The sequence below is a fragment of the Drosophila bipectinata genome, chromosome 2L (assembly GCF_030179905.1).
Source record: "Drosophila bipectinata strain 14024-0381.07 chromosome 2L, DbipHiC1v2, whole genome shotgun sequence".
NCBI classification, from domain to species: Eukaryota; Metazoa; Arthropoda; class Insecta; order Diptera; family Drosophilidae; genus Drosophila; species Drosophila bipectinata.
The window spans coordinates 19197581-19213435 of NC_091736.1; the positions used below are offsets into that span (position 1 = coordinate 19197581).

General features: G+C 46.8%; 1 protein-coding gene across 2 annotated transcripts; it reads right to left on the minus strand.

Annotated features, from left to right (window-relative positions):
- Positions 1-112: 112 nt before the first annotated feature.
- On the minus strand, positions 113-13968 carry LOC108123749 (salivary peroxidase/catechol oxidase). 2 transcript variants are annotated; one of them, XM_017239046.3, is made up of 9 exons: positions 13269-13968; positions 4454-5034; positions 3642-4374; positions 3311-3586; positions 3034-3251; positions 1435-2967; positions 970-1378; positions 758-911; positions 113-698 (listed from the first exon to the last, which is right to left on the minus strand). In XM_017239046.3, exons 1-9 carry the CDS (start codon positions 13304-13306, stop codon positions 459-461), a joined length of 4182 nt encoding a protein of 1393 aa, XP_017094535.2. In that variant the 5' UTR covers positions 13307-13968; the 3' UTR covers positions 113-458. The 2 variants fall into 2 exon arrangements, with proteins under 2 accessions (XP_017094535.2, XP_070133545.1); XM_070277444.1 differs by lacking the exons at positions 3311-3586; positions 3642-4374; positions 4454-5034; positions 13269-13968 and having other exon boundaries at positions 114-698; positions 1435-2965; positions 3034-3245.
- Between the last annotated feature and the right edge of the window lie 1887 nt (positions 13969-15855).

Here is a 15855-nt window from a genome sequence, read left to right on the forward strand (position 1 = left end):
AACGATTTTACTGAATTTTTTTTTTTGATTTTTCAGGGGTTGCTATTGCTGTAGGTGCAAAAATCAATTTTCTATGCTTTTAATTAAAACACAAGTAATTTTTTACAGATTTGTTTATTAGCCTTACATAGATCGATATGCATTGATATGTTTAGTTATAATATAGCATCGTAGTCATGCTCATGAATTAGTTTTCGGGCCTGCTTAATTTACGATTTACAAAAGTAACTTGAAGCCTAAATAAGAATTTAACTAGACAGCAATTACCGGTGGTAACTGCTTCATGATGAAGCCGAGTGGTTGTGTTTCCGCGACAGATTTTCACATCCTGGTTGGGCAGTCGAAAAGTCTTTAGGTAAGCAAAACAATTAAGAAACTTATGTACAAACGCACTAGTTTGTTACAAAATGCGTCAATAATAATGGTGTTTGTGTACTCCGTCGATACGTTTGGTCCGCTTAGAGGGAGGCAATGAAGGGGGTCAGATCAGGAAACTTGAAGAGGTTTTGGTTGCGGGAGCGGGTAACTCTGGGCTGAGCTTGGCCCTGACGTTGCTGGGCATTGAATCCACTAGCCTGCTGGCCGGTCAGATAAATTCCACACTGAGAGTTGCACACCTCATCTCGCAGGATAGCATCCTTGGGCCACTGGCGGATCAGCTGGCCGCAGTCGGTGATTCGCAGGGAGGCGCACTGAGCCTGAAATCGAAATAAATACCTTTAGTATGCATTTCTTTAATTGAAATATTTGTACTTACCCCCTCAGCTGAGCACACACAACTGGTGCAGGGCGATGGGAAGGCGGACTCTCCAACACGCACGTTGCGGTTACCAATTTGGCAGCCTTGGACGTTCTCCCGCCAGGCGTTAAGATCAATCTGGGGCATTGAGGCACAAGGCACACGCGGATTCCTAAAGTAATGGATTAAATTATTAAAAATTGATATAAAAGAAGTAACAAGAATCTTACAAGAAATTGCTTGGCAAGTCGAAGGCAGCACGCTGCATGTCTCCGGTGACCTCCAGGTTTTCGCACACGATCTTGGCCAGAGTCACCTTGCGGATCTCAGCCAGCTGAGCTTCCGTAAACTTAACCTCCGGGTTTTGATTTTCGTACCAGAAGCGATCGCACTTGCGCAGCTGTCTGAACTGGATGCCAATGATGCAGGCTAGGGTGGGGCCCACTAAACCACCTTGCAGAGGACGCTCCGTCATGGCACCAGGGAATAGATCGATATCATCCACGCTGGCATAGACCTTTTGGAAGCGATTAATCACCTCGGTGGGGATTTCACGGCTCAGATCGTTCCAGTTGGTGGCGCGTTTCAGATTGCAGAGGGCACGGTAGTTGTTGTAAGAAGGAACACCGTGATCGCGAGCTAAGGAAAGACAGACATTAATTACTATGTCAAGAGAGATGGAAAGATAGGCTCACCTCTCTGGATGTTAAGGGCAATCAAGTCGATGCCGGAGAACGGAATCTTGCGGTCCTCGAACAGATGGTTGGTCACCTCGCCGGTAATGAACTGGTCGAGGGTTTCCATTGGGGTGGCGACTAAACCACGCAGGATCTCATCGATGATTCCGGGCTGCAGCAGAGCGTCCATGCGGAAGAATCCATCGCGGAGCAGTAGTGGTGGCTCCACAGGCTGGTGCTGGACACTCAAACGCGGGATGTGGGGACGCAGCAAGGAATGACCAATTCGGAAGGCAGCGGCGGCAAACTCGTTGAAGACAATTGGGGAACAGGATGGGTTGTAATCCTTGTAGTATCCTTGTGGCAGCAACTTTAATCCGTACAGGTTCACTGCGTTCCAGCTGAGAATGCGGGGCAGGAACTCGTTGAACACGGTGTGCTGCACCTGGGCACTGACAATTCGACGGGCGTGATGGAACAACTGCTCACCGTTCCAGTGGGGGTTCACTCCGCGCAAGCCTTCGACAATTCGGTTGTGTTCGCGCAGGAAGGCGGTGTGGATGGCGGTCAGACCTGGCTGCTCGGAGGCACGGTCGTCACCGCCCAGGAAGCAGAGGCCGTTGCGGGATTTGCACTCCGGGTGGGGACCCAATGGCAGGAGTTCCTTACCCCTTAGCTGGGTGCTGTTCATCCGGCCAGAGAATCCTCGCAGCTTGTTGGACAAACAGTTGGTCTCTCCGTACACCATGGATGCGTCAAGGAAGTGGGTGTTCTGGTTGATCTGGTCACGAGGACCCAGCGACTGCTGGCCCGGCAGCGACCTCATGGAGGGGAAGCAGAAGCGCTCACCACTCGTTACATTCACCTCCGGGTAGTAGAAGTCTCCTGCTGGCACTGGGAAGGGGTTGCACTCAGGGTGGACAGTCTGGCGGGAGTTGCAGGACCGGCAGCTGGGAATCGACTCGTGGAAGCCTTTGTGAATCGGCGTGAGGGTCAGATCGTGATCCACAAATTGGGCGAACTGCATCACCATCAGAGAGTAGCGGGTGTGCAGATTGGAAATGTCCGGGTGAATCGTAGTGGAAATAGTTCTGGGATTTGGCAGTGGAGAACCTGTCACTCCAGTGATCCTGGGTGCCGAGATGCCATCCTCATACTGAGCCGGCAACAGACGGGAGAAAGTGGTGAGCGACTTGCCCCAGTTGGGGTTGCGCAGATTGTTGCACCTTCCCGACAGAGTTCGGAATGGGGTGTTGGCATCACAGGCCGTCTGGGGCTCCGGGCACTCATCGATATGCTTTTGGGCGCCACCGAGCAATCCGCTAATGTCCACGGTTTGCAGGGTTTCAGACAGCTCGTTGCGGTTGAAGGCGTTCTGGTTGGGATTGAAGATCTGACGCTTGCGCCTGGAGATGTGGTTCAGGGTCTTGACAATTTCGTTGGAAGTCAGCTCGAAGATGAGGGAGGAGTTGGCCAGGTTCAACGCAGCCAAGTTGGCCTTGCTGAAGGAGGCGGCGGTGCCATCGGGCGATTTGGCGCTAATGCCACCCTCTAAGATAACGAATGAAATGTTTAGATTATTTATTTTAACATTTCAGTAATAAATTTCAAACTTACGTGTACGCCACACTTCGTACTCGAATCGCTTGCGTTCTTCCAGCTCCTGCTTGGCACGCTCAACGGCTGCCTCAATAAGCTCGGGACTGAGCTCAGCAATTGCCTCCTTGGTGTCCGGTTCCACCTCCACATGATCTACATGGACCTCATCCTCGGGATTTACCTGCCAGGGCTTCAAATCGAATTGCGGCAGCTGGGTGCAGTCCAAAACAGAGTTCCTATTCGAAAATGCTTGATCAGGTTTTGGATTTCGGAAACCACATTGGGAGTAACTTACAGGTAGTTGTCCTCCAGAATGAAGGCCTTGGACTGGGCCGTGCTCACTTGATGGGAGCCGCAAAGCAGGCCTGACAGCGAGGTCTGGCGGATGCTCTTCAGTTGCTCCAGGGTGAAGGAAGAAGGCGGAATCTCGTTTTCGTACCAGAAGCGGTCGGTTTGCTTGAGTTGCTCGAACTGCAGAGTCAACAGGCAGCTAATAGTGGGTCCGAACAGGGCACCTACCGCGGGCTCCTCCAGGAGGGCACCCACCAGCAGGTCAATGTCTTCGGCGTTTCTAAAGAGAACATGGTTTAAATTTAAATGTTTCATCATATGATGGTGAAGCTTACTGGTAAATGTCACGCAGATTGGTGATAAACTCCTCGGGGATATTGGTCACCTGGGCTAGCTTGTCGAAGGTAACATTGACCGCCTGCTCGGGGAATCGACGCTCGCACAGATCGAGGGCATGCACATACGAGGCCACACCATGATCGCGGCCTCGGTGGACGGCCAGGGCCAACTCGGACCAACCCTCGGCGTTTATCTGGCTGGGCACCAGGGACTTTTGCAGGGCGGCGATGGAGAGAAGCTCGTGGGCGGACATCTTCTTGGCCAGCATCTCGGGTGGGTACATGCTCCAGAAGGCGGGCATGGCGGCGGTAGCGAACTCGTTGTAGATGCCTCCTCGCACAGAACTGGAGTAGTTGCTCGAGTGCTTTTCGGCGGTCAGCCGGAGGCCCTCCTTGGCGGTGGTTTCCTGGCCCAGGACCAGGGGCAAGAACTCGTTGTAGGTGATGTGCTGGATGGTGGCAGTGATGATGCGTCGGGCCTCCAGGAACACGTCCTCCTCGGACCAATCAGGGTTGATGTGCGCCAGGCGCTCGCCAATATTGTTGTGCTGCTGGAGGAGAGCGCGATGCAGCGCTCCCGTGGCTCCGGCCACTTGGCAGTACTTGCAGGACTCCACCTTGACACCGCCGCTGATGTAGGTGCGCAGTTGGTCGAATTCATGACGGGTTAATCCATAGAGTCCGGAGCCATCAATGAAGGCGGAAGCGACGTTCATCTGTTCACGAGTGTCTGCAAAGGAAAAATGGTTTACTGTTAATGAACTTCATGGAAAATACCTCTCAACAGCAGATATTAGAAAAATACTTACGTTTTTGGCAAGCCTCAGCATCGAATCCAGGAGCGGACCGCTTGTACTCCTTGCAGTCAGGTCCAGCACGAACAAAGCATTGCTGCAGCTCGCTAGGATCCTTAACGGCCGAGTCGCGCTCACAGCACTTGCCGGAGATCGGGAGCTGGGCCACCTCGACCAGGTCGTTGGCCAGCAGCTGGCCCCAGGCGGGCAGCATGGCAGTGATGTGCTGGTGTCGCAGCTCGCCCTCCACGTGGCGTTGCAGCTGCTCTATCACCAGCTCGGCATCGGGCAGGGCGTGGGTGCCCTTGGAGCTCCTGGGCTGGCTCACTCCGTCGGCGTAGTCGGCCTGCAGCAGGCGCTGGAAGATGTCGCCGCGGGCGCCCCACTTGCGGTGGGACACATTGTTGCACTCGGCGGTCGGCTGGCGGTACTTGCTCGGCGGGCAGACGTCGTACTCGTCAGTGACATGGCCCTCTCCGTCCGAGGAGGTGCCGCATTGGGTCAGCAAGCGTGCTCGCTCGGAGCGCAGGGCATTGATGGCGGCATTTTCGAGGTCCTCGGGAATGCGAAGGGTCAGACTGGGAGCGCAGAGGCACCTGGAAACAGTAGGTAAAGGTCTTAGGTTAGTAGAGAATAAAAACGCTGATGATATAAGGAATAGAATGGTATAACACGGAAGCTCTGAACTATTAGTCATCCTCGCTATCCTACTGGCTTTACCCGAAGACTTTCTGGCGGGTTTTCCTCACACGTTCGTATCATTATTTACCCCGAAAGCCCAATGACCACGTGTCATTAATTTACAGGGAGTCGTCTCCGTTTCATTCATTCATCGGCTCTCGTTGCATTTTCCGGCATTTAATTACAAGTTTTTTCACACCGCCGTTGTTTGCTCACACCGTTAATTAAACGAGGCAGGGAAAACGAAACTGAAAACTGCAAACTGAAAACTTTGAATGCATGGTAATAATAATATGAATAGACGTGAGCGAGGAGGAGGCGTAAGCTCTTCTGGCTAACCGGATACGAGAAACGTCTGTCGAACTAATCAATTTCGAATTATGAACAATGACGACGTCTGTCTGAAGGCAGGCAGTGTTCAACTGCCCCAAAAAGGCTTTGGCTGGCTGGCTGATTGACTGAATGACTTACTGCCTAACTGAATGAGCGACTGACTGAATGGCTGCTTGACTGGCTTATTAAGCCGCACTTTGTCGGCCTGTCATTATGTTCTATTGATTTCGGCCAGCCGAGGCGGCTCACGTGACGGAGTTTCTTTTGTTGCGCATTGACATTATTTTTGGCTTCGAAATTAAAGTCTTTTGTCATCAGCCACGGTATGCAATTTATTTATGGTCTTGACGTCAAGACCAGAGAAGATTATGCAACGATCTGCAATCTGCCAGAACGTGGATGGGGCTGTGGATGTGGGCGTAGAAGATCCGCTTTAGAACCCGCCTAATGGGTAAACGTCCTCACCTTCCCCTACATAAATTCTGAACTCGAGAACGGGCCGTCGCCAAATGTATTCAATCCAAGTCGCTTTTCTGGTTTCTGTTTAATTGGTTTTATTTTGGCTCTTTTTATTGAGTTATAAATATATATATATTTCGTTAAACACTCATTTGAGAGTTGAACGTAATTTGTGGTATTTCGTTCGGGTGTTTAGACGATATGTTCAAGGCTACTTTTGGTTTGTTGGAGTCTTTCAAGCGCCCGCTTGAAGGTGTCTAAGCTTTAGAGATTCCCGACACTTCGAAGATTATAGAAGACTATGCTGAAAAGCCTCATAAATCAGTTTATAGCCACTTCAGGAAACATTTGGCTAATGAGTGAATAGCAAAGCTTCATTACTCAACGGCTTACCAAATCCGCGCGATTGCATGGACTCCCCTGACTATTCTTGCTCGAAAGAAATGCCTCGTGAAGTAACAATTACCAAAAATAATTCATAATGCGATTACTCGCCGATCGCCCAGGTGCGTGGCTGCCCATTGCGGCCAGTAGGTTCCATTGGCCAACATTCAGGCACTCGGTTGCCCGGCAATTGGGACACACAATTGCCAAGTTAATTTATTTATAGCCAGGTTCGGGGTACGGGCAGTCCCCCTTCACTGTACTTTTTGCAGAACTTGACTGCCGTCACGTCGCTCAAAAACTAAATAAATAAAATAAAGAAACAGACTAGCCCGGAGCTGAGCTTGAAAGCGAAAGCAGAAGCCCCGACAAGTGCTGGCAATTTTCATTTGTTTGTTTATGACTCTTTATGCGGAGCCCGGAGCGGGTAGCCTGGTATTTATGTCACAGCTGGGCAGGCTGAAATGCAAAAATGTGTGTCATGCCTTCGCCGCTGATGGCACCCATTAAACAAACAAATACGAGGAACCAGCCAGCGGCCGCACAGAAACCGCAAATAGAAATGCTCGGCACACGCGGCGTATACGTTATTTAACAGCATTTTTTATTTTTTCGTTTATATTGAGTGCTGTTTGTTGGAGTCCAAATGGGCGAACGAATTAAATAAATCAAATATTGAAAATGAAAGTTGATGTTGGACTTATCAAACGGAAGCAAGAGCTCCCAGTCCGAGCCGAGATTTGAAGAGACGCCCAACTTGGTTTGGGTGGGGAATTTTGGGATTTTGGATGATGAGCGAGGTAGTTGCTTGAACTTGTTTAGCGAAATTTATTTGTTTTGCTTGACATTTATGTGACTGGCTCGGCTCAGCTGACTGGTTGGCAAACGGAAACAGCAGCCAGTATGGAAATAACAGAGTCTTGAAATTTATAAGAATTTCGATTGAGTCAAATTCCCCGTAAAAATCAAACTTCATTATCGGTCGAATCAGAAACTCTGGGGTTAAGATACCAGGAGCCATTTGCATTTTGCTTACTGGGCTTCACAGTAACTAGTTAGTCACAGCAATTACAAAACACGTGAGTAAGAATAGCAAAAATACCGAATGCACATGTAACAAGTCAAACCAGTTGGGGAAAAGAGCTGATGCCGATGCCGATGGCGAGATGATGCTGATGAACGCGTGCCAATCCTAAAATAGTTGACTTTTGTCTGACAATCAAGACTCTGCTTGCATAAGCCTATAATTTATCATCGCTAATAGGAATTATTCAATAAAGACAATTACATTGCATGGATAGCTGGGAGTCCAGGCAATTATGCTGTTTGCAGTGCGATTTGCATAAATTCCTAGCCACTTGGCGAGTTGCCGATAAGCGATTTATGTTTAATTTGCAAGTGCCGAGAGTTCGGTAGCAGTGCGCAGCTGGGAGTCACGAATTAATTGTCTGTGCAATTCATGAGTTAAGTGGCCTTAGATAAGGCACTACCCACACAGCACAGATCACAGAGCATAAGCGGCTTTGCAGCGGGAATGGAAGCCTCCGATCACCCGCAATCGCGTTTGCGCAATCAGCTGGCAAACAAAAGACTTAGGCAACAAACTTGACTCGCGGACTCAATTGCCAAATCATGCAGCGGCGTTCAGAGCAGTTGTAGCAGTTGATCGACACCGTTGGAAAATTATTTATGGCTCCGAAGAAGGCCCACACAAATGGGTTACTGTGGCACCCAAGCCGCTTAAGACCTAAAGCCGAAAACTGAACAACACCCGATTGCGGAAGCTACGGATTGCCTGGCATGCGCATTACTCATTCCGCCACTAAAACCCCTGACGAACGGTCGTTTGACGTCGCATTTTCATTATCAACAATTCGCAGCCGCCTCACAGCCTGGACAAATATGCAGACATATGTATACTTGTATACATGCTTCCCTCCGTGTTCATATATCTTATGTATATGTCTGGCAACACCCATTGGCACCCATGTCTTGCTGCAATTACTCCAAGGCACGTAGCGTCATCGTCATGTGACTTTGCACATGATTTCCTACCTCCTACCACCACTACCACCGGCAGAAAAGAGTGGCTATACAACTCACTTCCACCATCGCATGAAACAAGACAAGAAAGCGAAAGTATTTTACAAAAAAGAAGACTTTCAAATACTCTTTTAGTAGGGCTTTGTAGAAAAATATGTTGTGAGTCGAAATGAATAACTATTAAGAAAATCTCAGAGCAAAGTAAGGGCAGAGCTTCTTCCAAAAATTCAAAATTAAAATAGAGAAAAATGCAAGTCTCAAAGAAGTCCAAACACCCAAAAAACAAGCTGGCCTGGTCATGTGATCAACCAGCCACCTACACTCCCCCAAACGTTTTTTTTTGTTTATCGCCCAGTCATCGTTTTGGTTTCTTTGGCGCTGCATTGCACCGTCGGTTTCTGGGCTCTTCGAGTTGCACAATTCGAAGGAGTAACCTCGTAGAAAAACACCAGAGGAAAATCTACCTTTTGATTGAATATAGTAAAGGGCCCATCTATTATTTACTCAAATTTTTGGATAGCGAACGAAGATGGCTCGAGATGTGCACACAGAAAAATTTCAAGTGCACTTCATTAACATAATGATCATTGCCACAAAGAGCAGTGGCAGCAGCCACATCGAATGCAGGCAGGCATGATGCAATTTTCATGTTTGCCTCTTTTCCAGTGACGTTCATCGATGTGGCTTCAAATATTTGTTACATTGCCAAGTCTGATGTGGTTAGATGCACTGAGAAATGTAAGATGCATTTATCAAGCTGGCGCTTTATATTTTTTGAAACTTGTATTTTCTTTTTTTTAAGTGGATCTGTGGCAGTTGAACGTCAGCCAAGAGGCGTGAAGATCATAATTCTATGCGAGTGTGTGTCCCCAAAGGGGCCGTTGCTTTTTACGGCAAGAAAGTGTAAACGCTGGCAAAGTCACGCGCCACAGGTACCACACAGCACCATACACTCAAAGAAAAAACAAGAAAACATTCCCAACACAGACACACACATGGACTGGGTACGAAAAGCGGGCGTAACTTTCGTTTTCATTGCGAAAGTGCATACAACTCGATGTTGGTCAACAGTTCGGGTTTTTGTTTGTTTCTTGTTTTCTGTGTTTTGTTTTCTACAGGGTGTTGCCTGCTGCATGCAAATCGAACGCGATAGAGTGCGATTTTCATTTGGTTTACGTGCGAGTGCCAGTCGGTTACTGCCACCAAGGTCGCAGCAGAGTTAGGCAACCGGCGACCCATTTGGCAAACAGCAAAGGCCACGCCGGCTAATCGGCCAATTTCTGGCTCCCTAAGAGCCACATGAATGCGACAAAAGACCAACTGATTTGGGCATAATCGTCGGATAATACCCCAAAAGTGGCAACACACCCAGCTGTGTGTGGAGAAAATTTACAGGGCAACCAAGGCAGAAAAAATCTGTGAAAATTTCACGGGCCGTTTACCATAAAATGTGAGAAAGTGAAAAGGGGATGGGGACTCATGTATAAATTTAAATGAGGGAGTGTTTATGGACTCTACTGGTACACCTGTGATTTCTCGTAACCATCCTTAGTGTCATCTTCATGGGACTTGCGTAAAAAAATGCAACCTGTTCGAGCACCTTGAAATGGCGGAAGCCGACAGCTGTTATCTGTGAGCAAGTGTCAAAAAAAAACCTCAAAAGGCTCTTTAAAACTTCATCTGAAGAGCTAGGCACATTAACAAATATTCGGTTCCGTGGTTCGAAAAAAATTACTCAAAAAAACCGACAAAAACGAGGCCCAGTCAAGCCTGTTGGCCACTTCATCCTGAAGTTGATTACGTCTTCGTCTGCGGCCAAAAAAACACAATTTCACTCTCGACAGTTCGGCGTTTTTATTTAGCTTTTGTACTTCAGCTCTTAAGTTTATTCACGGATGCTCTTAGCAGTTATGCTTTCAAGGGAGGGCCCCTCGAGGCTAGTTTTTTTTGGGCCACAGAAAATAAAGAACTCTGAAAAGTGAGCACGGAGATATGGGATATGTATGGGACATGTGTTTTTGGCAAAATGTGTTTCTCTAGAGAGTCAGGCAAACAATTGATTGGTTTTTTTCGTGGACATGTCCTCTCGATTCAGTTTCATTTTGGTTTTTTCGGGGTAACCCGTTTTCGGGGCACAGGTATGTAGATACACACGAAGTGGTCAGACAGGCGCTGCTACAGTTGGACACTCGCAGAAACATTTGTGCGAATCGAATTATTCTCGGCGGGGCAAAACAAGTTGAGCAACGGCTTCTTGATTTATGGAATAGCTTGGAATTGGCCAACGACAGAGTTATGCATGCTCTCCTCAGGGTCAACCACTACAGATCTGCATGACAGTGACTGCCTTTCACCAGGAAACGGGGGACGAAGAAAAGGAGTTCTCCCAGCAGGCCACATGTCACGGCCCACGGCCCACGGCCCACGGCCCACTTGCCAATAAGTTTATTCAACTTTTCACTAGACCAACTTTCGGTCCGTTCCGATCTCTCTGCCGCGCGGACAAACGATGATTAATTAGTCAATATATTAGGATCATGCATAAATAAAAAACGTGTCTTGGTCTGGCAGAAATGCGATAGAAACAAATATGATAAATGACGGACCGCCGAAAGACGGGCGAAACTTGCAAATTAAATTACAAAAACACATAAAAAAGCAACCAATTCTCGACCAAGAGAACTTAGAATTTGGTTTCAGTTTCAGCCTTGAACTCGTCGTTCTGTTTGGTTAATTACTTATTTATCATACACACACGAGCTAATTGATTTTTAAGCAGTTCTAAACACACAAATAACATAAGCTAAATCTCGACTAATTCCAGGCACCCATACCTACATTTCTGAGGACAAGGAGGCGGCGCCGGTGTTAATTTAAATTTCTGTTTCAGTTTCTGCTTGGTGCTAATGGATGTGTCCGAAATAGATTAATCGCAGCGATTGGGGCAGATGTTTTGCGAGAAGAATGCAGGAAGAACATGTTTCAAAAACTATGATAAATAGTGCTCTCAATAATTAATTGGCTGCAAAAAAACATACATATTCCCAACTGGTCACCTATTATTATATCATTTTATCTGTTTTGTGCCATCACTTCCACTTACATCCGCGTTGGCCTTCTACTTGCCGTCCGAAGACTCAAGTTCGTTGCCTAAGTCTTTCGTTTCATCAGCCGGCAAACCTACGCCTGTGCTCCAATATACTCGGCTTGCAAAAATCATAATTAAACAATCCATAAATTGCTGCTTTAGGCCATGTCCGGTGACAACTTGCCTTGACAACAAATTCCGAAAAGTGGTAAAAATGCCTGTTATCTCGCGATGTGCGTTAATGCTGTAAAGCACTCGACAAAACTTTTAGCAAGAATTCTGCGGCGACAACGACGCCGAGTCGGATTTAAGTGACTTAAGTGTGTCAAACAGACAATGTCAGCGGCAGTCGTCGGCACTTGTGCTTAATTTGCCTGAGCAATCAAGCTGCTCGGCTGCATTCTGAGCCTCGCCGCATGACTAGGCCAAAGAAGTCTCTGAGCCAAGCTGTTGGCCAAGGCCTCCCAATGAGATGCTAGCTCCTAGCTGGGCTTGATCAGATCGGAGGATTATCTAATGGCTTGCATAACTCGGCGGCACTCCGAGTTCCAATTTGCATAACTTACACACACCGATTAACACAAAAGCGTCAAATTAATGCGAGCAGCAGTGATAGCAGCCAGCAGATAGTCGATAGCAGAGGAGAAAACTTTCTACACTTAGCGGCCGGCTGTTAAAAATTGATTCACAAAATCTGTTAATTAAAAGTAGGCTCGCGCTGCGTCTAGGCTGCGGCTACCTCCGTCCGTCATCAATAAAATCTAATTAATTGCAGGCCTAAAAATCGGATACGCCTGCCAATTATGTAAAGTTTTATGCCTAGCTTTGGTTTCTTTTCTTTCTTTTTTTTAATTTTTTATTTGGGATGCCTACGCTGGAAATTATGTCAATGCGGTTAACACAGCGAAAAGCGCGGACTGAAAACGAAAATAAAGTCATGATTATGTAAGCGTTCCAAAAACCACCTGGCACGACACACAAACATAAAAAGCGAAAAGAGTCTTTTGTTGCCGCTACTTGGTAGCCTCGCTGACAACTTTTTCTCTTCGATTTGCTTTGGCATCTTCCCATTCCCAGTCTCAGGCTCAGACACAGTCCCAGTTTCAGTTTCAGTTTCAGTGCCAGAGAGTGAAAAATGAAAGTGAAACTTTTCAGCTTCCAAATTGATTTTTCATCACTGAGCAAAGAAATGCAAGTCGGACCGATATTACATGACCGCGCCACTGCCTCGATCAATAAATATTCATGCCCATTAGTATTCAGATACATTCCTCTTCATAATCAGACGAGCGGTGTGTCCACCTTTGTCATAATGCCAATTCTTGAAGACTGTTTTCGATTTTCGTTTTTATTGTTAATGAAACGCCTCAAGGATGGCTTCAACGGGGAAGTCAAATGATAAGCTGACTCTGTCAATCTCTGACTTCCGTTGACGCTTCTTGTTGAACTCGAACTCGAGTCGTAGAAAACTCATGATTAATGATGCTCAAGTCTCAGCCCCAGCCGGCCAAAGCTGCCGAATTGTTTTGCGAGCCTTACAAACTATAATTTGTTTTAATAGCCATCTGGGTTTTTTTCGCCAGTAGGCTGCCCATCTGACTTGGGCCATAATGCTACGAGCTAATGCATAAATAAAGCCATAAATGCAACTTGAATCCGCCTTCAAAGTATATGCCAAAAAAACTAGTTTCTAAGGTCAAATATTTTAGCCAAGATTTACATATTCTTGAAATTGAATTAGCAACCATGAGGAGAACAACGATATGTAAGTGAGCTCTTAGTTTCAACAGTCAAGGACTTTGCCCTCAAGTCCCTAGTATCACTTAGGAATTTAAAACTCACCATAAAATTAAACTTAACAGCATTTGTTGCTTCTTCATGCTGAAGCAGATGGCTGCTCCTGCGGCAACTCTCTTAGTGGTTTGTGTTATGAGGATTAACTTGTTTGTTGTTAAATTAAACGACTTACTAATTTATATAGCTAGACTTATTAGCTGTTTGTTAAACAAAATAAATAGGTTTAAATTATATTTGGCACGTTTTGCAAATCTTTTTTGATTGATTGATATTCCCGCGTTATCGCGTGGTTATGGTGTTAAGACCAACTTAATAAATAAACTCCTGGCTGGTGATCTCTTTATCTAACGGTTGGTTTTAGCGAGGCACTTGGCGATTAATTTGTCACCAGGGGTGCGACGGAGTCTTGCCAAAGAGATTGTAACCGATGATGTATGCTATGATTTGAATCCTTTCGGTAATTAGCATAACGTTGACAATGCAGAGCACAGCATTGAACCGAATACAGAGGCGAGGACGAGCCTATCTTGGCCACCAGAACTCTAACGAGGGACCGAACACACGACTCGATCGGTAGGAATGCGCCAACGAACTGAGGCCGCGACGCGATCCAAACGAAATCGAAACCGAAATTAAAACCGAAACCAAGATCCAAGATCTATGTCTATGTCTCAGACCCAGACCTCAGACTCAGACGAAAACCCGACTCTGGCTCTAAGCGCGGCAGAAGCAAAAACGTATCTGAAAGCTGCCAGCCCCGGTGGCCGGGCTTAAAAGGCAAGGCACACAAACACCAAAACGGATCTGCTGTAAGCCGAGCTTCACCCCGAAAATAAAACCGGTCACAAAACGCTCTCTCTCTGTCTCTCGGAGCACCTCTCTCTCACTCCGGGCCCGGAGTCTGAGTCAATAGTCGTGTGTCTTTGGGAGAAAGTAAAAACTGATACGACTCGGCGGTGGCGTACACTCCGCTACACAGCATGGAGCTTGGAGCTTGGAGCCCTGTCCCAGTGAGCATTAGCCCGGCCGAGACAGGCCGGGGAGGGAACCGGGCAAAAACAAAAATAAGGCCAAAAATTCACGCTTTTGTTTCGTTTGCGGTCAGAGGCAATTTTTTTTGTCGGGTTTTTGGCCAACTTCACTTGGCACACATACTCGCTCATTCCGGCTCGGATATTTTTTATTTTAACACCTTTTGTCTGCACTTTTGATTTCAAATCGCATCTTGTGAAAGGAGTCACGCGCTTTGTGTCTCTCTTATTATTTTTGTAATTTGCACAAGAAACAGAAATAAAAGTCAAAAAATTCCCAAAAAGAAGACGAAAAAGTCAGAAGAAATAAGCCCGACTCTGAGCCAGAGGAGGCAAATATTTATTGCTGGCAAAGGCAGAGTCGAGAGGAAACAAGTTTCATCTTATTGTGAGACGAGACGAGTCTCGAATCGAGTCGAGTCTCCTGCTGTGATGTAAGCATCCAAAATTCCATTACCCATACCCATACCTATGCCCAGACCCAGACCCAGTCTCGACTACAATTCCAGTCCCAGATTTAGATTCAAACCCAGCTACAAAGGTCTTCTCACCCACATTGGGCAACTCTTTCTCCCTTTCCCAGTCCCAGATACCAGGTCTCAGGTCTCAAGTCTCAGGCCTTAGCAAATTAGAAATCGAAATCGAATGCAATCCATCAGCCATAGGGCATCCCCGAAAAAGAAGAAAACACCGACGACTGCCTCATTCGGGCAAGTTAATTGTTTAACCAAACACTTCGGTTAGTGGACGGGTGCTAAAATGGCAAGCCAACAGCCCAGACAGGTGGCGCATGTCTCACCGCCACAAATTGGGCACCGAAATGTCATCAAAAAGGAGGCTCCGGCCATAAACAAAAAGCAAATAAACAGCTACACGTATCAGACACTTGAATTGCTAATCAAAGTCATCCAAAAAGCATTAAGATCAGAGTAGGTGTTCAGTGCAAAGAAATCTCAGCATTTCCCAAGGCGAAGCTAATTCAAGGATCTGGGGCAACTTAGTCTCAAAAATATATGGAAAGCTTTGTAAAAACTATAAACCTCAGTAATAACTCCTTCCCATCCCATTAACATCTCGGGTAACAACTCGAAAACATGTTTCCTTTGTATAAAGTGAATTCTGACATGCGTGTTCAGTCCCCACCTTTCTGTGTTAAGTTTCGGAATATTTTCGACATTTTTGTGTTGATTTTGCTCATGCCCGCTGGCTGGCATGCAGGTCAATGTATTTATCGAGAGCTGGGAGCTGCGAGATGCGCATTTTGATTTGCATAATCTCACATTAGCTGACATTATGTTTTCCTCATTTCAGTGATGATGATAGACAGCAGCCTTAACTTTCCAATCAATCAACGCACGCAGAAGAGTGCACAAATGCCGCGACATTTACATTTCAGACTGGCCGACCTGAAGCCGGTGTCGTTTTTGTTTTTATTTTGCGGCTGCTGGTGTTTTCCTTGTGGCTTGTTGTTGCAAATGCCGGGTCTTCATGGCTAATGGACGCCCCTCACATGACCTTGCGAGGGGGCCTTAATTTGTCACCTCTGTTGACCAAACCAAAAAGTGAGCTTAAATTACATTTAAACGACCATTTCAGCTGCC